The sequence below is a fragment of the Lepidochelys olivacea genome (assembly GCF_965140295.1).
Source record: "Lepidochelys olivacea isolate rLepOli2 genome assembly, chromosome: 2".
NCBI lineage: Eukaryota > Metazoa > Chordata > Testudines > Cheloniidae > Lepidochelys > Lepidochelys olivacea.
The window spans coordinates 115174364-115197990 of record NC_140412.1 but is presented as its reverse complement, the minus strand read 5'-3'; the positions used below and the strand labels follow the sequence as shown (position 1 = coordinate 115197990).

Genomic DNA, 23627 nt, shown 5'->3' with positions numbered 1-23627 from the left:
ACTACAGCAGAGACACAAGGACCAAATCCTGGCTTCTATGCGTAATGCAGACAGGCAGTATAAATGTTTTAAATGTGCTCAGTACTGATTCTGCCAGCATCTCTTCCTTCTTGTTTGTGAAATCCATGGAAAGTCTAAAATGTGATGTATTTAAACTTCAAAAAAGGAGTTTTCATACCCAAACATCATATCCTAACATATTAATACTCCTATACCATTGTGGTTTCTGAGTGTAAGTGTGTAAAAGATACATAGCAGTTATGTAACAATTTGTGTAGACTTGATACATTGTCTTGGACTTTGGGTTCCAAAGAGGATGGAGCTAGGCCGTTCTCAGTAGTAGCAGATGACAGATCAAGGAGTAATGGTCTCAAGTTGCAGTGGGGGAAGTCTAGGTTGGATATTGGGAAAAACTATTTCACTAGGAGGGTGGTGAAGCACTGAAATGGGTTACCTAGGGAGGTGGTGGAATCTCCATCCTTAGAGGTTTTTAAGGCCCGGCTTCACAAAGCCCTGACTGGGATGATTTAATTGGGGTTGGTCCTGCTTTGAGCAGGGGGTTGGAATAGCTGATCTCTTGAGGTCTCTTCCAACCCTAATCTTCTATGATTCTATGAATGGAAGGACTGGTGGGGCTGATTGCCTCATGAGATCAGAAATAGGCTGCGAGACATCTTTGTTTGCTGTGGGTCCTGTGTGAATAGTGGATTTCTGCCAGGATAGTTTCTGGCAAACAGAAACCCATCTCCTTCTCCCATTTGATGGCACATTGTATAAATGCCTAGGAATGCTAGTGCATGGAGATGGGATGTGCAGAAAGCACATGGTAATGGCCAGTTTACAGCACATTGTGGTAAGGTGACTAAGGCATCGTATTACAAAATACATACGACGCTATATTTCTGCTGCACTATTTACTGCAGTTTCTCAAAGCAATTTACAAACATTTATGGATTATGAGAAAAGATTTTTGGTTCTTATTATATTTGCCTCCTTCCTATAGAGAAGATGCTGCTCCTGTTCAGGAGGAGGGAAAGTTAAAGGAAAATAAAAGAAGGTGGTGTTTGCTTTTCCTGCCCATTCACAATATTCCAGTGTCAACAGGAGGAAACTGACACTAAAACAATGGGAGGAGGGGGATGTACCTGAAGCAGAAAAGCAGCAGGACTGCAGATTGCAAGGAAGGGAATGACTTCTTAGCTGGGGAGGAAGATGGACTCGCACTTGACAAGGCTTGAGTGGCTGAAAACTTTTATTGAGGGGGAAAGGGACGTGATTTTTTTTTCTTGTGGATCCAAGTATCTACAGGGCTGTCTCTCAAGCTGGTAACGTGTTAACGAGGGAGAGTTCTAAACAGCACAGAGTCGGGTGGTATTTTAAAGGTCCCTTCAAGAATGCAGCACCTTCTTCCTCATCTGTGGGAAAGACCTTTAAAAATGGCCTTAAATAATCCAAAACAAGAGCCACTGTTCAAATGAGACTTGGCTGGTTATGGCTCCAGCCTCACTGTTGAAGCACTGTTGAAACTGCATGCTGAGTTATATCCAGTACAATCCCACTGAGCCGTGTGTGGCAACCAGGTGTGTAAATCAGGGCAGAAAAAAACACTGGTGCCTGAATTTAATTCCTTTTCTTATTAAACTTCACATGCCAAGCACCTCTTTATTTTTCAGGATTAGAGGGAAATGCTCTATTTTAGGGAGAATGAAAGGCCATTTGGGTGTTGATGGCCCAGAGCAGTGGCAGGCAAGGGCCTGGATGAGAGCTGGGCTCAGCCACTGGTATCAGTTATTTCTTTTTTGTCATTCAAATGGATTTGGAGTCATGGCTGACATCCCAGCCATCATGTAAAAGGCTTCCCTGTGGCCTTTTGACATGCACACAGAGGTATCTCACCACCAAGTCCCTATCCTAGGAGGGGAGGGGAAAGCCTGCAGGGTGAACTCCCACCTCCACGCAGCCAGTGGCCTATGCTTGCCACTGCCATGCTGGAGCTTCAACATTTATTTGACAAAATTTTCAGAATTTTGCAATATTGTGCACAGAATTTAATTTTTTGGTGCTGAATTCCCTCAGGAATATGGGGTGCTGGGCGGTTGAGGCGGGCTGTGAGGGGGCGCTGGGCAGTGGGGGTTGTCTGTGGGTAGGAGATTGCTGCACAGAGGGACCTGTAGTGGAGATCTCTGGGTGAGGGGCCACTGGGCATGGGGGTTGCTGGGCAGGGGGGCGGTGTGGCAGGGCACGCTGGCAGCACAGGGCTGGGTTTGGGGGTCCAGGTGGGAGGGAAGTGCAGGGGTTAGGGGTGAAGACAGCACTGTGCAGAGCTTAGGGGTGAAGGAAGCACAATTAAACTGTTTTTAATAAAGTGCATGTGGCAAATTTTCCAATACTGTAAGCCTATGTCTGTGTTGCTAAGAGGAAGTCGGGCATAGGGGTATCAGTTTAATAATACTCCATAGGGCTCCATAAATCTTAAGAACAGCCCTGTCCTCAACTGATGTAACTTGCATATATCCCCTGAAGTCAGTAGGGCTATACTGAGTTATACTAGAGGAGGATCCGGCCCAGCATATCCTTTGCTTCAAACCAAGAGTTCAGTGTAGGCAAAATATAGCAAAAGCTCAAAGACTCATAGACTTTAAGGTCAGAAGGGACCATCATAATCATCTAGTCTGACCTCCTACACTTAGAGTTGCTTCTTCAACAAAATAAAAAGAAAAAATAAGCATTTCTCTACAGTGTGGGCCAAATTCTGCTCCATCACATCGACCCAACCGCAATGAGGTCAATGACACTGGACTCAAGTGAGAGCAGATGTGTGCTCCATGGCTGCAAGTTTCTTCCTAAGTAGGACACCTAATAAAATTGCTGGGCCCTGTACAAGTGATTACACCGGTGTAAAAAGACAGACTAACAGTGTTTCAGTGCTCACTACTCTCTGGGCAATAATCCAGATTCTCAACTGATTTTTTTATTAGCTTGGGTAGCACATTTAGCTTTGAGTCATTATCATTTGAGTTACCATGCTTGTCTTAAGGCACCTGTTCCCTATTACAGCATTGTCACTATACCCCTGACTCATCTGAAGTCTTCAAGACAGCATCACCACCAAAATATGGCTCAACAGTTCTAGTTATATTTTAGCCAACATGATGACCTTCTCAGGAAGATCCTAGGTTTTTTTTCCCCATTGAAGTCAATGGCAAATGACAGTTGAAGTCTTTTCTCTGGCAAAAATCCCATTGAAGTTACTGAGTCCGAAATTATACCAGGGATAAATCTTTTACTTCAGAAATAAATTTGGTCCAATGGGAATTTTTACTCGGGCAAGATTTCTGCCCTGACCTTGCTTCCATTAAAATTATTTTTTCTCACTCTTGATGAAAAAGCAAACCACAGTAAATTATTTTTATTACATTTTGCATGTACCCACATCTTGGTACAAACCCAGAAGTGTATTTTCATATTACTTTGAGTTTTTTCCCTGTCATTATCATGAGGCCGAGTCTTTTTGCAATGCAAGTAGCTCTGTGACAAGAAATGAAAATGGAACACCTCCTTACAGATCAATACAGATGCAGAAGAATAGATAAAATTTGCTTACAGAAACATACCAAACCCACATGTGACTCAGAGCTTGGCCTTCTGTATATTGATGACAGACATCCAAAGACCTATTCATTTTTACTCAGAGGTTAATTTAACCACTGTATGAACCAGAAAAGAGTTTCAGGATCAGTCTCTGATAGATTAGTGGAAATCCAGAGTAACTGCACTGATGTAAATGGAGTTACTCCAAACTTATATCAATGTGACTGGCCTGAAATCAGCTCTCCAATGAGGAAAAAAAATGAAGCATTTTGACAGGTTCAAACTGCTCTGTTTAATTAATTTTGATTACCAAGAAAATCTCAGTGGGAGTTCTGTGACCTGATTCACCCGTTCTGCACACCTGGCTTTTAATTGTATTGTACATCATTACCTCCATACTTTCATCAAAACATGCTGCACAGTATTCTTTGGGACACGAGGCTCACTTGTAATCATCATCACTGTAGTCTAAGTAATGTATTACTGAGATATGGAATTGGCTTAATTTTGTTCTGCACAACTACAGGAACTTAGAATCAATAACATAATGTGTATATACTCTACAAGTATGGAGTTCATTATACATGGGTGCCATTGCAAAATGTATCCACCCATGTACATAATCATTTTCATGTGCCAATATATGGGCATAATGCTACTCTACTGGAGCTGATTTCAACATTTATTCCAGCAAAACTGGAGTAATAGTATGGTGAATCAGGCCCACTTTTTGAATGCAGCATATGCATCTGTGTCTAAAATATAGCTGATGTTGGATCTGATGCCAATTGTTAAAAACAATGAGAAAATTCCCATTGACTTCGCTGGGAGCAAGATCAGACCTAATACCTTTTTAAAAAGCTTTCTTGGAAAAGGGTTAATCATTTGTGGCAGGAGTGTGACTTTTAAGCCATGCTCTTCACTATTGTGAGTGCTGCAGTCGGAATTCCTCCAGCAAGCAGCATACACTACACTAAAGCACTGTCTCTCTCACCCATTTAGTGAACGTAGCATGTGTTTCCCTCCTACCTTCCTAGGTCTGAGTCAGGTACAATCAGGCCCTTAAGTGGTCAACTTAAACAAGACTCACAAAGGATAACTTCAGCCCCATTTTTAGAGAGACAACATGTAGATATATGGACCCTTTGAGGGGAGAACCAAGTTAGTTCTTCTTTAACTTGCTCATTTCAAGGGCCTAGACATTTTCAAAAGTGGTGGCTGTCTTTCTGGACCTCACATATGGCTGAAACACCTGCTTTCAAATTATTTTTATGCAGATGGCTTTTCATCAGATAACATGCATACCACTGAAGAGGAAGAACAGTCTTGTTGATAACCCACATGACCGTGTTCTGTTCTGAACCATGCCACAAATTTATGATAGAACCTTTGCCAAGTTACTGAACTTCCCTGTCGCTCACTCTCCTCATCTGTAAAATGGGTCATAGTGCCCTAACTCACAGGGCTACTGTGGGGCTGAATTCATTACTGTTATTAAAGTGCTTTGGATTCCTCTGAAGAATATACTCTATGCATACAAAATAGTAATATTTTATAAGAATATCCTCGGAGTTGCAGTGTGGGTGCAAGAATTACTTCACTTTGTAGTTCTCACACTCTTGCACCCCAAAAGTGAGTGTTAAAATTATTCTGTTTATAGTCATGAAAAAATTGTTCCCCTAAAACCCGTATTTATGCAAGATTAATGCAGAAATGTGTATTTACATACCTTCATGAATAATCAATAATGTGTGCGCATTAGCCTGAATACTTGGAAATAAAGAAGATGCAGAATAAAGGACTCAATTTCAAGATGGAATTAGTAGAAACTGAGGTTTTAGGTTTAAGAACTTTGTAAAATCAGATTAATAGGTTTTTATATTGCTGTGTTTCTTTAGAGTGAACCCTGTGAAATCCATATAACTGGAATTGAAGCTATGCATTATGTTAACCTTTCTTTATGTATAAAACCAATCACTTTTTTTTCCATAAAGGACTGTGGCATTGGTTGCAATATTCATATGCATTCATATGCATATTGGTTGCAATATTCAAACAATAGAATCTCTAACACTAATACACACTTGACAGACTCTCAGTCAAAGGTAGAGCAGGTCCAAAATACTGACTCTTTCACTTTCATAAAATTCAGGAACATTGTTAGATTACTTTTGGTAAGCTGATCTTTCCCTCCTGTCAATCTATGACTTACAGCTGTCACAGGTGAAAAAGCTAATGTCAAATGTCACTGAGGTAGAAGACTCCCTCCCATAAGTTAACTAATGACTTTCTATTTGGGCAGGTCTGAGGCTTTAACTAAATGCAAACCCACCACCATGTACCGGCGTTGTGACTAAGGCCTGGTCTACATTACATGGTTAGGTCAACATAAGCTGTCTTGCCTCAAGCTAGCTGTGGAAATGTCTTCACTTAAATTTGGCTCCTGCTGACATAAGTGCCTCACTATGCCCATCTAGTAATACCACCTCCCTGAGCGGCACAGAGTCAAGGTCGATGTAATTAGGTTGACACGACAGTGTGGACACTGCATTGCTTACATTGATTTGCTGACTTTCACAACCCATCCCACTATGCACCACACTGACAATACAATCGATACAAGCACTCCGGGTAAGGACACGCACCACTGACACAAACAATTTAAGAACTGCTGTGGCTGTATGCTGGTGTAAGATAGGTCAACATAACTTTGTATTGTAGACGTGGCCTGAGTCTTCCTTCTCATTTTGTTTCTCCTTCTGAATTCACTCCCTGAGATATTCATGAGGCATATTTACTGGCCTTTCATTTTCTGCTCAGGTAAACCACAAAAACAAGTTTGCATTCTAGGTTCAATCCAAACTAGTTTAAATACAATCTCAAAATGTTCTGTGGCACTTCATTGGAGAGAGTCACACTATATAAATAACCACAATAATAATGTCAAGTTTTCTACAGCACTCTTCAGTTTTAGATCTCAAGGAAGTTTTAAAAAGAGGTCGATTATCCTCATTTAACCAATGGGGAACCTGAGGCACAGGGAGGGACTTGACTGGTCCATGGTCACCCAATAGTTGCAGAGCCATGAATTAAACCCAGGTCTTCTGAATCCCATCCCACTAATGCCCTATCCACTAATGAAGATAAGGAAACCTAAATCCTCAAACCCTTCAAGAGATGTGGATATTGGAGTGGTTAGAGCCAGCAACAAATGAAATGAAGACATTGAGTGCTCCAGGAACTTAACTCGCCCAATTAATTGGTTCCATTTTAAGATGCACTCAGATCCCAAGTTCAGATCTAAACTTCCTCAGTTTGGAGCCCATCTGATCCGATCCGGGATCTTATTTTGGAGCGGGAGGGGGAGGGAAAGGGTGTTTAAAATGTCCTTTACTCTCCCTCAGACCCCAGCTATGCGGTTGCTGGGCAATAGGGATACCCCAGCCACACAGCCCTGCCCCTGGCCATCCTCCCTGAAGGCGCCCTAGGAAGGGGCTGAGGGTGGCGCGGGAGCTCTGCCCCACCCGCGCAATCCTCTCCCCGGGGAGCAATCCGGCAAGGCTAAGCCGGCTTTAGGGTCGCTTTGTGCCAGTGGCGCGGTGGATCAAGGCAGTAGGGTTTAACCGCCTCTCCACAGGGCAGGCTTCAATCGCAGGGGACCAACGCCGGGCTGGGGGCCCGGGGGAAGTCCTGGGCCCCTGACTCCTGCCGGGAGCTGGACAGGGGCTCGGAGCCGGGGTGCACTGCCCAGGCTGGAGAGGCTCCATGGCGTGGGTTGTGTGAACTGCACATTGCCAGCTCCGGTGGGGGGGTGTAGCCCGATTCCCCCACGTGCCCCTCTGCAGACACTCACCAGCCATTTCCTTTTGTTCCCTTGTTTGCTCCTGGCCGCTTGCCAGCTGGGCGTGCGGGGAGAGCAGCGCGCCGGGGGGCGGGGGGGGGGGGGTCTCTGTGTGGCCAGGGGCTGCGGGCACGGGCCGGGCCAGATGTGGGTGCGCCGAGGGTCGCGGATGGGGGGGCGGATTGGAGCCGCTGCTTGTGCGGCCCGAGCGAGTCCGGCTGCAGCCGGGTGCGCCCCCTGCTCCTTCCCTGCCCGCACGATGGGAGGGAGCGAGCACAGCGCGGCGGCGGCCGGGAGCTGCTGAGGCTGCCCGGCTCCCTCCTTCCCGGGCGGCTTCGGGGCCCCATCGGCTCGCCAACCCCCGCGGGGCTGGCGCCGTCACTCACCATGGTGCGGACGAGAGGGGTGCGGTGGCCGGGCGGGCGCTGTGGAGGGCGAGAGGAGCGATGCGCTGTCCAGGGTATCCAGCTCCCTTCCGCCCGCCGCTCGCTCCGCGCTCTCGCTCAGCTCCTGCTCTGCCTCGTCTTCCCCCTCCCTCCAGCTTAAGCAGGGCCCTGGCCTCCACATGCTCCCCCTGCAGCCGGGAGCTGGTGACTTCAGAGGGGAGGCGGATCCGGGGAACGTTCTCTCCCACCGCCCTCGCAAGCGCTGGCTGGCTGGTCAGGCAGGTGCACAAGCCGAAGAGGGTGGCTGGCTATCGAGGCTGCTTAGGACAGCTCCTGGCAGCAGCCGCGTGCACGGGAGCATTCCCCTCAAACGTGGTCAGCTGTGTGGTCGTTCCGAGCCTGCAAGCAGGGGCGCTTTGGCTGGAGATAACAGCCTGTCTCGTGTAAGCTCTTTAGCCCCGGGAATTCCGCCTGTGTCGGCAGGGGGCTAATGCCTATAGTGACTAGAAAGCAACTACAGGTGCGTGGTTGGGCGTGGGTGCCTTTAGGTGACAGGTGACCACAACCAGGCGGCACAGCAGGGCGATGCACGTCGAGCGTGAAGAAAACAGTATTGTGACTGCTGAGCTCTGAGAGCCAAAACACAGGCACTGCGCAGTCTTATCTGTGATGCAGTTTTTAGTACAGCAAGGAGGTTTCCACAAAAGACAGAGGGGAAATGTCACAAGCCAGCAGAAACAAACGAGCCAGGCGTGAAGAGGAAATAATAAGAAAGAAAATAATTTTGCTACCATTTGTTACTCCTTGCCTGCGATCATCTCCTGCATTTAAAAGCAAGAAAGTGTCACCGCTGGATAGGGGAGGTAAGAAACAAGACCAAGTATTTTCTCCTGTTCAGAAAACTACTTAAGGTGGCGGAGACGAGAGAAAATTTGTAAGGCGTCAAGAAGTTAAAGAGTGAAAGTAAATAGCTGAAGGGAAAATAATGCAGAAGTCCAGCAGGAAAAGAGCCAAGGTTGGTTGGATGGTGTCAAATCAGCTCCCTGTGAATGTTTCTGCCTCTCAAAAATCATCATAATTAATGACAGGTTTCAGAGTGGTAGCCCTGTTAGTCTGCATCAGCAAAAACGAGTCCCTGTGGCACCTTATTGTTTGGGCATAAGCTTTCGTGGGCTAGAACCCACTTCATCAGATGCATGGAGTGGAAAATACAGTAGCAGGTATATTTTGAATTGTCTCATTAAACTGACCCCCCCCAGGCAACTCCCATCTTTTCATGTACTATGTATAAATATTTGCTACTGTATTTTCCACTCCATGCATCTGATGAAGTGGGTTCTAGCCCATGAAAGCTTATGTCCAAATAAATTTGTTAGTCTCTGAGGTGCCACAAGGAGTCCTCATTTTTATCATCATTAATGTCATCCTTGTCATCAGTAAGTCAAGGACTAAAAAGATAGGAAGAGTGAACTACCTTCCTGAATCTAATGGTAGTCCCTCCAAATCAGGATTGAGACACTAGTGGGCAGCTGGGGAACAAAGAGGGGTGGTAGTACTCCTGCTGCTTGTGCTGTATCTGTTCCCTGAAGAGGACTTCAGTCTGCAGGACTGTCACTCCAGCACCTTAAAGATCTCAGTCCTGATATTCAAAATCCTCCTGTGATGGGCCCAACCTACCTGAGATCACATCTCCTTCTGGAACAATGATCTTCCTGACAGCTACATTCCACTGGAACAGGGAAACTGACAAAGGAGGCTTCTGAGTGCAGGAGACAGTGACCAACTGGGTAGCTGGGGAGGAGGGATAGTACAGGTGGCAAGGAGAAAATCTCAATGTCATGATACTTTGCCAGGATAATTAGACCTGTGAAGGAATTGGGATTTGTGTTTTTGTGCGATATTCCCATTTCAAACTTTGTTTCCATTTGGATTTAGACTGAAATTAAATTTTGAGATTTCCCACAAGACAAAAATTTAGAATTTTAAGTCAACAGAAATATTTTGGTTTGATTTTGACTTACAGTTAAAAATTGTTTAATGTAAAACAAAATATATTTCAAAACAAAAAGTGAGTTTGAAAATGAAAAATCTAAATAGTGTTCTGAAAATGCTGAAAATAAATATTTTGTGACTATTGAAATTTCATTGGTTTGATTTTTGAAACAAAATTGTATTGACAGTGCTGCAGAAAGTTTTGACTTTTGACAAAGTGGTGTTTGCTGACGGGGGGGAAACAATGTTTGGTCTGAAAACTTTTGACCAGCTCTCAGGGATTCTCTTTTTTTTTTTATTATTTGTTTGTCTTTTGCTTTTCGTGGTGGGCACACAACAGAATGAACCTGCGTAATTAAAGTGTAGTTGAAGTATATATGTTCATACCATTATCCAAAGCAAGAACCTACCTGATCATTTCCCCAAAATGAAAGCCAACTGTTTTGAACAGCAAAGATTTGGGGGGGGGTGGGTTTGTTACTGCTTCACTCCATAGTTCTTGCCGGAACCACATCCGGAGATCTGACAAGCGTACTGGGAGCAGTTATCTTCACAATATTGACTACCTGTCCAGAAATGGGAAGTACTAGTTATCTCTCAAAGACCTGTACTTAGGTGACTTCCAGCCCAGCTTTGCAGTCTGAAGTAATTTGTTTAACCAGCCATATTCTTGAATGCTCTCTATACTGAGCCAACTTTTTGAGGTTCACCCTCAATATCTTCATTTTATTCATCTTCACTTTAGATTATTCACTTGATTCCTGATGAGTTACTAAATGCAGAGGTTACTCTTGCACTGGAGAAAGGAGAGAAATGGTCACTTTTGGACAGCCGTTTTGGTCACAAAGAAATGGCTGCATAAGCAAAAAGTTGGCCTCTTCATTCCATAATGTTACTGTTTTGGTTCTTCTGTTGGAGCTGGGTTGCCCCAGGGTAAGTAGGAGATGACTGACAAAAAAGCACCATACTAACCACTGAATGTGATTCATCTACATCTGCTAGAGATGGGCCTGAGTCAGAAAGTTCTGATCCAGATCCCAATTTCCCAATAATTCAAAGGTTCTGGTGTTCCAGTTTAATCTCAGCATTTCTAATAGAATGGTGCCATATCAAATTTGCTATATGAAGAAGTATCATTTCTAATTTCTTGACTTGCTTTGGCTGAAACATAATTATTAATGTTCATTAACATTGTGGTTTTTTGACTTCTAATAATGGCTTGATTTTTTTGTTTTAAATCAGTAATGTCTCAGATTAATTAATCACACTTTCATAGCAAACATAATTGAAATTGCCCTTCAATGGAAAGAGTAATAAAAGTTACTGTCACTTTTAAAAGTTGAATTAGGAGTTGGCTGCTTTTTTTTAAGTACCAAACTCTTAAAATAGAAAAAGCTCCCTTAAGTGTTCATTTATTTTAAATGTAGTCCCAATCAATTGTGTATTTTACATAACTAGTCCAAGATTCAGTATTCTAAAAGTTACTGGGTCAAAGTTTGCTCTCACTTAAAGTTTAAACCTGAAATAATTCTATTGAAATTGATGGTGTTACCCCACTATCAATATGGAGTAATTGAAAGTAGAAATTGGCCCACTAAAGATATACATTTAAAGAAGGATGCACTGAGTATGTTCATGCTACCGGTGTTGCTGTTCTCCTTCCAGCAGGTAGCAAGACTTCAAGAGAATACCCTCTTATTTCAGCACAGTGGCGCTGGTGGAAGACAAAGTGTAGGTTTTCTAGAATGTTTTATGGTTTCATGTATCCTTTGGTGGACACTGGCTCTAATGGTTGCATGGCTGGCCTGAGCAAGATTGCATTACCCATATTCTTTAATTCAGGACTGCTTTCTAACCAGAGAGCCTGCTGCCCAAACAGTCAGTGAGAGTCCAAGACCATTGTGCCAAATAAAGTAAGGGGTATTTTTTTTAAAATGATACCAGTGTAACTCAGCCTGTTTAGTCTTAGGCTTTATCTACACTGGCACGTTCATCGTTAAAACGTTTGTCACTCAGGGGTGTGAAAAAACACCCCCTGAATGACAGAAGTTTTAAGGATGAAAAGTGCCAGTGTGGACGGTGCTTCATTGGTGGGAGCTCTACTCCTGGCAATGAAGCTACCACCCCTTGTTGGAGGTGGTTTTATTTTGTCGAGAGGAGAGCTCTCTCCTGGTGACAAAGAGCGGCTACACAACAGACCTTACAATGGTGCAGTGGCACAGCCGTGCCGTTGTAAGGTGTGCAGTGTAGACATAGCCTCATAGCTCAAAACTCTACATGCTACATGTATTGGTACACCGGTGTGCATACTAGGAGTTCCACTTTGCTTGTCTGAATCCTACAGATAAAACTGCACACATATCAGCAGTAAGGTATTGTTCAAACAAGGCCTCAATTTAGCTTTCTAGCCAACTATGTAAGTAAAATAAGAACATATATTTACATAGGGTCTGTCTAGCACGGTTAATTATATCTCACTGGATGTAAACAGTAGAAAAATCTGCCGTGTACCTATGTTAAATTTTTTAAATGTTACATGAGAATGAATGTCTCCACCACACTGTAAGCTAGAACCCGCCCCTCTGCTGCATGGATGTGTTAAAGGGAGAAGAGGGAATAGGAAACTTCTAATCCTTGTATGCCTCACAAAAGTGGGCTCTCTCCCTCATGTTGTTGAGCATTGGATTGGCTCTTCTGCTGCTCTGTACGCTATGGCCCAGATCCATAAAAGTTGGACGTAGGCACCTAAGTCCTTTTAGGCACCACTGAGATCTGCAGAAGCCCTGCTTAGCTGCCAGCTAAGCCTGGAGGCACCCTAGGTGCCTGAGTTACTGTCCGTGAACATGCACACAGCCTTATGAGATAGACACATATCTCACACCTAAGCCCAATGGGATCTTCAAACTAGGCATTGTCATGCCTGTTGTCTGCAGGGCTCAAGGTGGGCGATGTTCTCAGAGCACATCTAATTCCACACTCAATGGCCAGAGTGGAGAGGAGGAAGAGGTGGCTTCCCTTATAACCTTTAGCCCAATGGCTAGGAGATATTCTGCCAGGCTGGGGGAAACCTGGATTCAATTCCCCCTTCTGCTTGATGTAGAGAAGAAATTTGGGTCTTTCACTTCTTAAGTGAGTGCCCTAACCACTGGACTATAGAGTCATTCTCTCTAGCCCACTGCGATTTTAATTATTTATACAGAGTTGAACAACTTCAACAGGAGAGACTGAGAGAGACCTACAACTGAACATCTCATAGTCCAGTGATGATGGCACTCTCTTAAGAGGTGAGAAACTCAAATTTAAATCCCTTCTCTACATCAGGCAGTGGCAGTCAAAAAAGCAAACAGAATGTTAGGAACCATTAGGAAATGGATAGATAATAAGACAGTAAATATCATAATGCTTCTATATAAATCCATGGTATGCCCACACTTTGAATACTGTGGGCAGTTCTGGTTACCCCATCTCAAAAAAGATATTTTAGAATTGGAAAAGTTACAGAGAAGGGCAACAAAAATGATGAAGTGTATGGAACAGCTTCCATATGAGGAGAGATTACAAAGCCTAAGACTGTTCAGCTTGGAAAAGAGATGACTAAGGGTGGATATGATAGAGATCTATAAAATCATGACTGGTGTAGAGGTCAGAGGTCACTTTCAGTAAAGAAAGTGAATAAGAAAGTATTATTTACTCCTTTACATAACACAAGAACCAGGAGTCACCCAATGAAATTAATAGGCAGCAGGTTTAAAACAGGCAAAAGGAAGTACTTCTGCACATAATGCACAGTCAACCTGTGGAACTCATTGCCAGAGGATGTTGTGAAGGCCAAGACTATAACTTGGTTCAAAAAAGAACTAACCCTGGTCTACACTACAGGGTTAGGTTAAACTTAGCCGCGTTAGGTTGATTTTATAATGAATGCGTCTGCACAAGCAACCCCGTTCCGTCAAGCTAAAGGGCTCTTAAAATCGACTTCTGAACTCCTCCCCGGTGAGGGGAGTAGTGCTAAAATTGACCTTGCTGGGTCGAATTTGGGGTAGTGCAGCATAATCAATGTTATTGGCCTCCAGGAGCTATGCCAGAGTGCTCGAATGTGAACGCTCTTGGCAGCACTTAAGTATCTAAGAATGGGATACACAGAAGTCAGCACACTAGTGGGGAGCCAGCTAAACTAGCCAATAGTCAAGTCCTGGGGGAAGAATCTATCTCTGCTTGGGATTCTCAGTTGTGAACCCTGTCCAAGAGTTAGACACCTAAGTTGTTGGGTTTTTTTTTTTTTTTGGCAAGAAATACCATGGAGGCAGCAGTGACCTACTTTATAACCTGTAGCCTGGTGGTTAGGGTACTGAGACTGGGGTTCAATTCCCTCCCAAGAAACTAAGAACAGCCATACTGGGTCAGACCAATGGTCCATCTAGCCCAGTATCCTGTCTTATGACAGTGGCCAATACTAGGTGCTTCAGAGGGAATGAACAGAACAGGATAATCATTGAGTGGTCCATCCCCTCTCATTCACTCCCAGTTTCTGGCAGTCAGAGGCTGGGTTCAGGCTTCCTATGCTCTGACTGTCCCCAGCATCTTAAAAGAATTAGCCCTGGTCTACACTACAGGGTTAGGTCAAATTTAGCCATGTTAGGTCGTTGACACCCAGCTAGGGTAAAGCAAGGTGAGGTGTAACCCCAATGCCACTGTTGGCCTTTAGAGGGTTCGTAGAGGTGGCCCATCTCCTTTAGTCACCTAAATATCTTTCAGATTAACAGCCTTGTTAGTCTGTATTCACAAAAAGAAAAGGAGTACTTGTGGCACCTTAGAGCTTTCGTGAGCTACAGCTCACTTCATCGGATGCATCCGATGAAGTGAGCTGTAGCTCACGAAAGCTTATGCTCAGATAAATTGGTTAGTCTCTAAGGTGCCACAAGTACTCCTTTTCTTTTTGCAAATACAGGCTAACACAGCTGTTACTCTGAAATTGAAATCAATGTGGCTCCAAATAGTGTGTGCCAGCAGAGACAGTTTTAGGGTTTGGGGGGGCCCCCTCCAACTACCATTGCCTTTAATGGCAGTTGCATCAGACTTTTAATCCACATCCAGTCCCAGACCTTTTGCCTATGATTGCAAGCAATAGGAGCCAATTGTAATTAGACACCTATCCTCTAGGAACTGGACTTGTATCACTGATTGATTTGACATGGGCCATCAGAAAGCTTTGGATGATTATGACTTTATATGATTTTTTTTTAAAGCTTCTTAGTTCAAGCCTCCAAACAAATCTTGCTCAATATAGTTTAAAACACATGTCAAACATCACTGAATGAGGAGGGCTCCTGTGAAAAAAATAGTATGTGATCACGTAATTAAAGACTGTCATCATGCATATGCACAAGGGGGTTGAATTAAACTTGCACAAGCTACCTTCATTCTAATATTTTCTAATTTTTGAGCACTTGACTTTGTAACCTTATTTCTCTTTTAAGGCAACTTATATATATACAAACTCCCCCCCTTCCCAAAATTAGTATAGTCTTGAGAGTTCTAATAACATTTCATGCTAGAGGTTCATTCATAGAACTATTGTAATAGAATAGCTTTCCCTGTTTGTTTTCTGATAGTGCTCATAACGTTCTCCTTGTCTGAATTCCTGGCCAGGGTTCCGGGGGTTGTTTTTACAGTTCCGCCCCAGTCATGATAGATACCTGGATCTCTGAGGTGCAACCAATGAGAGGGGCAACAATCAGGTTCCTTAGGGAATTAATAGTTAATTCACGTAAGTCTGATGAAAATAATTGAACAAATAACTTCCCCCCACCCCCCACCTTCAGCCCTTTTGTATGAAGTAATTTATCCTATGCTGCTTTTTTCAAACTACAGCTGCTGTGATGTATATATGTATAGCTAGACCATAGCTATGTGTGTATAACATAAAAATGAAGTAAATGAATGCTAGAAGCAGTGCAGTTTTATGAGTACTTGGTTTAAGAGTGGCTTGCGGCTTTTCACATGTAAACTTGGTGTTTTAGCACCCTCTGTTGGAAAAAGATGGTACTGTATATATTTTAATTTTAGATACTGCAACAAATGCATGACAAGTGATGGAGCAATATCTAGGAAAAGTCTGTGGCTCAGATTGCAGATAGCTGAACTATTTGATACTAGGTATATTAAAACAAAAGACATTTTTTCTTCTCACTTTTGTCTTTTTACTGTAGGTTTTTTTTACCTTGTTGGTCTCAGCCAGCCAAGAACTTGCTTGTTTCCAAAAAAATGAAGCTGATCTCATATAAAAATTTGTATTTTCTACTCTTTAGGTTTGCACACTCTTTTGTGATGTGTTGAACATTCTCAACAAACCTTGACTTGGGTGAATGTCTTACACATCTTAGTGACATAAATCTGGGTGCAAAATGGAACCCTCAGGTTTCAAAAAGCTGGTTGTGGGTTGAAGGTGGATTTTTTTTTTTTTACCTGGGTAACTCATCAACACTTCACTTTCATAAGAACTCAGTTACTCTGGCTCTGCGCAGATAAAGTTAATGTCATCATCTCTTTGCAGTGGTGGTATTACAGTAAACCTTTGTTATCCAGCATGTTGGGGGAATAGAGGGTGCTGCTGAGTCAAAAATTCCAGTTAACTAAGAGGGAGGGAGTTTGGGTGTTGGAGGGGGCTTGGGGCAGGGGGCTGGGGTGCAGGAGGGGTTTTGGGGTGCTGGATCTGGGCGGCGCTCACATCAGGCAGATCCTCAGAAGCAGTGACATGTCTCTGCTGCTCCTAGGCGGAGGTACAGCCAGGTGGCTCCTCATGCTTGCTCCGCCCACAGGCTCCGCCCCCACAGCTCCCATTGGCCATGGTTCCTGGACAATGGGAGTTGCGGAGCCAGTGCTCAGGGTGGGGCGGGGCAGGGCAGGGTAGGGGCAGCCCTTGGAGCCCCAGTGGCCGTTCCTCAACCTACGAGCAGCAAGGACATGTCACCACTTCCGGGGAGCCACACGGAGCCAGGTAGGGAGCCTGCTAGCCCCATACCAACTGGACTTTTAATGGATATCAGAAATGCCAGTGTCTAGAGCTTTCTGGTTTGTAATGTGCCAGATAATACAGTAAAAGCTGTGTTAATTATTATAGTAGCACACAAAGGCCCCAGTTAGGATCAGGGTCTTTTTGTGTTAGGCTCTGTACAAAACATACAGTGAAGGACAGTTCCAAAGAGCATACAGGCTAAAAGATAATATTTAAAAGATAAGTGTAGCACACAATGAAAGGGGAATGGAATGGAAGCATGGGAGGGAAAGCATCTAAGTCTATTTCTTAGGTAAAAGGTGATATATTAGTATCAATCAAAGAGAAGGGAAGGAAACAAAAGAACAGACAAAAGGAAATATAAGTACTGCCATACTGAATTAGACCAATGGCCCATCTCCCGGTATCCCGTCACTGACAGAGGCCAGTACCAAGATGTGTTTGCACAGAACAGGGAAGTTGGCGTGATCCACCCCATTTTCCCTTCCTGGGTTCTGCAGTTAGATGTTTAGGGTTGCTTAGAGCATGGGATTGCATCCCTGATCTTCTTGGCAAATAGCCATTGATGTACCTGTTCTCCATAAATGTATCTAGTTCTTTTTTGAAACTGATACTTTTGGCCATCACAACATCCCATGGCAGTAAGTTTCACAGTTAATTTTGTGTTGAGTGGAAAAAGTACTTTCTCTTATTTTGTATTAATCCTGCTGCCTATTAATTTCACTGGGTGACCCCTGGTTTGTGAATTGTGGGAAAGGGTAAAGAACACTTCTCTATTCACTTTTTCCATACCATTCGTGATTTTATAGACCTCTATCATAATAACCCCTTAGCTGTCTCTTTTCTACTAAGATGAACAGTCCTTAGCCTCTCCTTGTATGTAAGCCATTCCATCCCCTTGATCATCTTTATGCACCTTCCATGAACCTTTTCCAGTTCCACTATATCCTCTCTGAGATGGGGCGACCAGAACTATTCATAATATTCAAGGTGTGGGCTCACCATGGATTTTATATAGTGGCATTATGACATTTTCTGTCTTATCTTTCTATCCCTTTCCTAATGATTAGCCTTTTTGACTGCTGCTGCACATTGAACTGAAGTTCAGAGAATTATCCACTGGGACTGCAAGATCTTTCTTGAGAGGTAACAGCTAAATTAGAACCCTACATATAGTTGGGGTTATGTTTTCCAATCTGCCCTACTTTGCACTTATCAATGTTGAATTTCATTTGCTATTTTGTTGCCCAGTTATGTCAGATCTCACTAGAACTCTTCACATAATTTTGTATCATCTGCAAACTTTGCCTCTTCACTATTCAATCCCTTTCCCAGATCATTTATGAATATGCTGAACAGCACTTGTCCCAGTATAGATACTTATGGGGGACCCCACTGTTTACCATTCTCTACCGTGAAAACTGATATTTCATTCCTACCTTTTGTTTCCTATCTTTTAACCAGTTGCTGATCCAAGAGTGGACCTTCCCTCAGGGGGCCTTCTCTTATTAGGGGGCTTACAAAGGCAGCAAAGCAGCCAGGCTGCAACACAGAAACAGTGGCACAGGCGTAGGGGCTGTTTCCTTTGTGTTTATTTTCATGTTTACTGATTTATTGATGATGTTGATGCTGTTGTGCTTATGGAACATTTAAAGGACTTGGAACCTAGCAGAAGGGACTGGCTCTGACTGACTCTCTGGAACTTTTGCGACACAGCGCCTTTATAAGGGCTGCATGCCAGTCAGCAGTTGCTGTCCGTTAGAGAGGCAGCTGGTAACAGTCTATCTGCACGGGTTTCCTTCACCACAGATCATCGTCATCACCGATCCTCACCATTGATCTGAGTCCTCTTATGCCTGAGACTTACCTGTCGTGTGTGACCCAGGGAACCTACCATTTGTTCCTGTGCTCCTGATCTGCTGAAGGTCCTGTGCTCCTCCTGTCCCGGGCAACCACTGGAAGCAGTGGTAGGTCCAGGATCCACCTAGCCCAGCTGCAGATGACTGCTTACGTCCAAAAGCTGCTGTGTGCATGCATCATTATCCAGTGGGTCCATTGGGGACCTGCAAGTACAAACTTTTGGCTACTGTCTAGGGTTGTTTGGAGACCAGGCTTCAGGCCCACTGTTGGGGCAAACCACTGAGTTATTTTCCCTTTCCCCCTTGCATTCCCTGTTGTTGTTAAATTCCCTAAATAAACCCTGTTTGTTTTGAAAGATATTTCCTTGTTAAGTCTTCTGTTTACATACTTACCTGGTGGGCTGAGGGAGGTTAGCTGGCTACCAGCATCTATTGTCTGGGGAATAAAGAACCTGACCCTGTTACAAAACATCTGGGTAACACAGGTGCCAGCAAACAGAGCTGAACACAGGGGAGTTTGAGGGGGAGTTTTGTTGGAGGACGGCATGTGTAGTGTTCTGTTTGTGTTTTGGTAGGGGTTTTGTTTGTTTTGGGGGGGGTTGTTTTTTGTTTCCTTGACAGGAGCTTAGGCGGGAAGGCTCTGACTGTACAGGGGCAGCAGTGGTAGTGACCCAAGCAATGGAAGAGTCAATGAAGATGACTGGATGTGGAAGCTGCAGGATGAACACTATCCTGGGGTGGGCACCTGAAAAGAGCTTCATTTGTATGAAGTGCCACCTGATAGATCTGATGGAAGAGAAGATCTGAGGTTTGGTGATGCAGGTGGAAATTATGGTTGGGTTTCAAAGGGGATTCAAGCAGATGATCGAGGGAAGATAACAGAAGGCTAAAGGGAAAACTCAAGAGTCGCAGATACAAGCTATACTGCAGAACTGTGAGGGTAGACTGATGGGTGAAGAAAGTGGCCAGTGGAAGCATGTCACTACAAGAACCAGGCTGAGGAAAAGACTGGTTAGTGAAAGAGAAATAGAGCTCAGGAACAGGTTTGCTGAATTGGAAAATGAAGAATGGGCACAGCAGGCTGTAACAGAAGGGGCGGGGGGAGGCAAGGAAGAAGGGAAGAGCGGCTAGTCCTACAAGAAGAAAGCCAGACTTCAGAGCCTCAGGAGGATAAAGAATGACTCTCGGAACATTGCAAAGGAAAACAAAAGACAAAAGGACTTGCAGTCAGAAAGAACAATTGGAAGGCCAGAGAATCACACCAACACCAGGAAGAATCAGGTCTATGTGACTCCCTACTAAGAAGAACAGACAGGCTTGTCACCAGAGCTGTTCTTCAGAACAGAAGGGTGAATCATGCTGGGAGCTAAAATATGGGATGTGGACCTGAGGCTGAAGAGGATCCTAATGGAAGTAGGAAATAATCCACTGATCGTTGTTCACATGGGAACAAATGATACTGCTAGATTCTCACTGGATCACATCAAGGGAGACTATGCCAGGCTGGAGAAGACAGGTGACCTTCAGTGGCAAGGCAAGATTATGATTAACTGATGGCTCAGGCAATGGTGCTATAAGGAGGGCTTTGGGATGTTCGATCACTGGAAGGCATTCATTGACTGAGTACTGTTCTCATAGGATGGACTCCCCCTGAGTAGGGAGGGAAATATACTTCTAGCATTGAGGTTGGCACAACTGATTAATAGAGCTTAAACTTGAAACTCAGGGGAGACAGCTGGGAGATGCTAATGTATTCTCCATTCCTGATTCTAATAGTGACCTAGAGGAAAATCAAGAAAGGAACAGCAGCGGGTAGGAGAATGGACATTAAGAGGAAAGATAATGCCAATACCAATTACAGTCAAAGTCAGGCGATACTGACAGTAGAATGACTGTACCCAATCGGGTGAGGAATCTGGGTGAAGCCAATGTCATAAATATAAAGGGAAGGGTAAACCCCTTTGAAATCCCTCCTGGCCAGGGGAAAGCTCCTCTCGCCTGTAAAGGGTTAAGAAGCTAAAGGTAACCTCGCTGGCACCTGACCAAAATGACCAATGAGGAGACAAGATACTTTCAAAAGCTGGGAGGAGGGAGCGAAACAAAGGGTCTGTGTGTCTGTCTATATGCTGGTTTTTCTGCAGGGGATAGACCAGGAATGGAGTCTTAGAACTTTTAGTAAGTAATCTAGCTAGGTATGTGTTAGATTATGATTTCTTTAAATGGCTGAGAAAAGAATTGTGCTGAATAGAATAACTATTTCTGTCTGTGTATCTTTTTTGTAACTTAAGCTTTTGCCTAGAGGGGTTCTCTATGTTTTTTTAATCTAATTACCCTGTAAGGTATCTACCATCCTGATTTTACAGGGGGGATTTCTTTATTTCTATTTACTTCTATTTTTATTAAAAGTCTTCTTGTAAGAAAACTGAATGTTTTTTCATTGTTCTCAGATCCAAGGGTCTGGGTCTGTAGTCACCTAGGCAAATTGGTGAGGCTTTTTACCAAACCTTGTCCAGGAAGTGGGGTGCAAGGTTTTGGGAAGTATTTTGGGGGGAAGGACACGTCCAAACAGCTCTTCCCCAGTAACCAGTATTAGTTTGGTGGTGGTAGCGGCCAATCCAAGGACGACGGGTGGAATATTTTGTACCTTGGGGAGGTTTTGACCTAAGCTGGTAAAGATAAGCTTAGGAGGTTTTTCATGCAGGTCCCCACATCTGTACCCTAGAGTTCAGAGTGGGGGAGGAACCTTGACAGCCAAGCAGAAACAATTAAGATGTTTGTTAGCCAAGCTCTGTGCATTGGTGTACAAACTGGAGGAATTAGAACTACTGGTGCAGGAAGTGAAATCAGGTATTATAGGGATAACAGAAACATGGTGGAATAGCAGTCATGACTGCAGTACAGGTATTGAAGGGCATGTGCCATTCAGGAAAGACCAAAATAAAGGTAAAGATGGTGAAGTAGCATTGTATATTAATGATGAGATAAACTGTGAAGAAATTAGAAGTGGTGGAAAGGATAAAAAAGTCTGTTCGGGTCAAAATCACTTTGGGGAAAAAAGTCTCCCCTGTGATAACGTTTGGGTATTTGGATATGAAATTTGGATATGAAAAGAGACCCCTTTAATGTTTGAATGAAATAAATACTACTGGCAATTGTGTGATTATGAGAGATGTTAATTTCTGAGATATAGAATGGAGGATAAGTGCTACTAATAATAATAGGGCCCAGGTTTTCACTGACTGTCCAGTTGGTGCTACCGCGCAGTGGGGCTGACAGGCTCCCTGCTAGCCCCCACACCGTGCGGCTCCCAGGAAGCAGCTGGCATGTACCCCCTCCACCTGGCTGCGCCTCTGCGTAGGAGCCGGGGGGGGGATATGCCGCTGCTTCCAGGAGCTGCTTGAAGTAAGTGGTCCGGAGCCTGCACCCCTCACCCTCTCTCAGGCCCCAGCCCCGTGCCCCAGCCCTGATTCCCCTCCCACCCTCCAAACCCATGGATCCCAGCCCAGAGCACCCTCCTGCACTCTGAATCCCTCATCCCCAGCCCCATCCCAGAGTCTGCGCCCTCAGTCGGAACCCACCCACCCACACCCCTCATCCCAATCCCCTGCCTCAGCTCAAAGCCCCCTCCCGCACTCCGAACCCCTCAGCCCCAGCCCAGAGCCCCCCCCAACACCTCAAACCCCTCATCCCCAGGTCCATCCCAGAGTCTGCACCTCCAGCCAGAGCCCTCACACCCCACCCCACTCACCAACCCCCTGCCCCAGCCCAGAGCCCCCTCCTGCACTCCAAATCCCTCATCCCCAGCCCCACATCAGAGCCCGCAACTCCAGCTGGAGACCTCACACACACACACACACTCTCCAACCCCCTGCCCTAGCCCAGAGCTCCTTCCCGCAGCCCAGCCCCCTGAACCAGCCCAGTGAAAATGAGCGTGAGAGTGGGGAGAGTGAGCGATGGAGGTCTGGGGGGAATGGAGTGAGTGGGGCAGGGCCTTGGAGAAGGGGTGGAGCAGGGGCGGGGCAAGAGTGTTTGGTTTTGTGCAAGTACAAAGTTGGCAACCCTATGGGGGGGGTCTTGATTCCCTGGCCCCCCGCCCATTCCGGCGCCCCTGATTTGAAGTTTTTAAATCATCATTTGAGGCTTTCAGTAACTCAACCAGAGGTGATGGGTGGATGAGGTTCTGCAGCCTCTGATGTGCAGGAGATCAGATTAGAATGATGATCATAATGTCCCTTCTGGCCTTAAAGTTTGAGTCTATGAATACCATAACTACTTAGTTTCCTTAAAAGTCTGGTGAGGGACTTTGCAATCTAATAGACTGCTGTAGGGGAAGCCTTTTTCCCTGATAGGCTAAATGTTCTTTTCTGTTCAGTTCTTGTAGCATGTTACTCTCATGTTCCTCGCATTGTAGCCTGTCAGAGATGTTAACTACCAAAAGGCTTAGAACATCTGTGTTTCAGAGCTGTTGATTGTTGGCAGCCATTCCTGCTGCAATGGCTCATAAGCCAAGCTAGTCTTTCCAGACTTTCTTTTAAGAGCAATTACCTTTGCAGTTGCTTTGCATTCCAGTTTGATTTCTGTGCACTTTATATTCTCTCCTCTAGGATGGAGGGTGCTTTAAGGAAATGCAGTTCATTTTTCACGTTGAACAGATGTTAATTACAAACTTGTCCATCTGTGTGGTGCAACCTGAGGCATGCTATGAACTGCTTTGGTCTTTCATTTTATTTCCTGGAACTGCATTCTTGCTGCCACAGTTACTGAGTATCTATATATCACTCCAAAATGTAGAACATTGTTCCAAACAAATTGGGCCTCAAAAAACACCTCCACAGGAGGGTGTATGGATTAATTAAACTAATGTTAGTACAGCACTTTGAGATATAAATGGTAGCTGTTATTGCCTTTTTTGAGCATTGGGGAAGAAGAGATGCTTAAGGAAG

General features: G+C 44.4%; 1 protein-coding gene and 1 long non-coding RNA gene across 2 annotated transcripts in view; one reads left to right on the top strand and one right to left on the bottom strand.

Moving 5' to 3' along the window:
• Nucleotides 1-7964, bottom strand: part of ELOVL2 (ELOVL fatty acid elongase 2) — a 96093-nt gene extending 88129 nt beyond the window's left edge. Inside the window, exon 1 of the mRNA XM_084620285.1 lies at nt 7819-7964. Within this exon, the coding sequence (XP_084476411.1) occupies nt 7819-7821 (3 nt within the window). The 5' untranslated portion in view covers nt 7822-7964. The remainder of the gene's footprint in view (nt 1-7818) is intronic.
• A 630-nt stretch (nt 7965-8594) lies between these two features.
• Nucleotides 8595-19020, top strand: LOC311516326. The gene is made up of 4 exons (XR_014710382.1): nt 8595-8681; nt 10556-10743; nt 17896-17971; nt 18635-19020. It is a non-coding gene; the product is annotated as an uncharacterized lncRNA (long non-coding RNA).
• Nucleotides 19021-23627: the final 4607 nt, after the last annotated feature.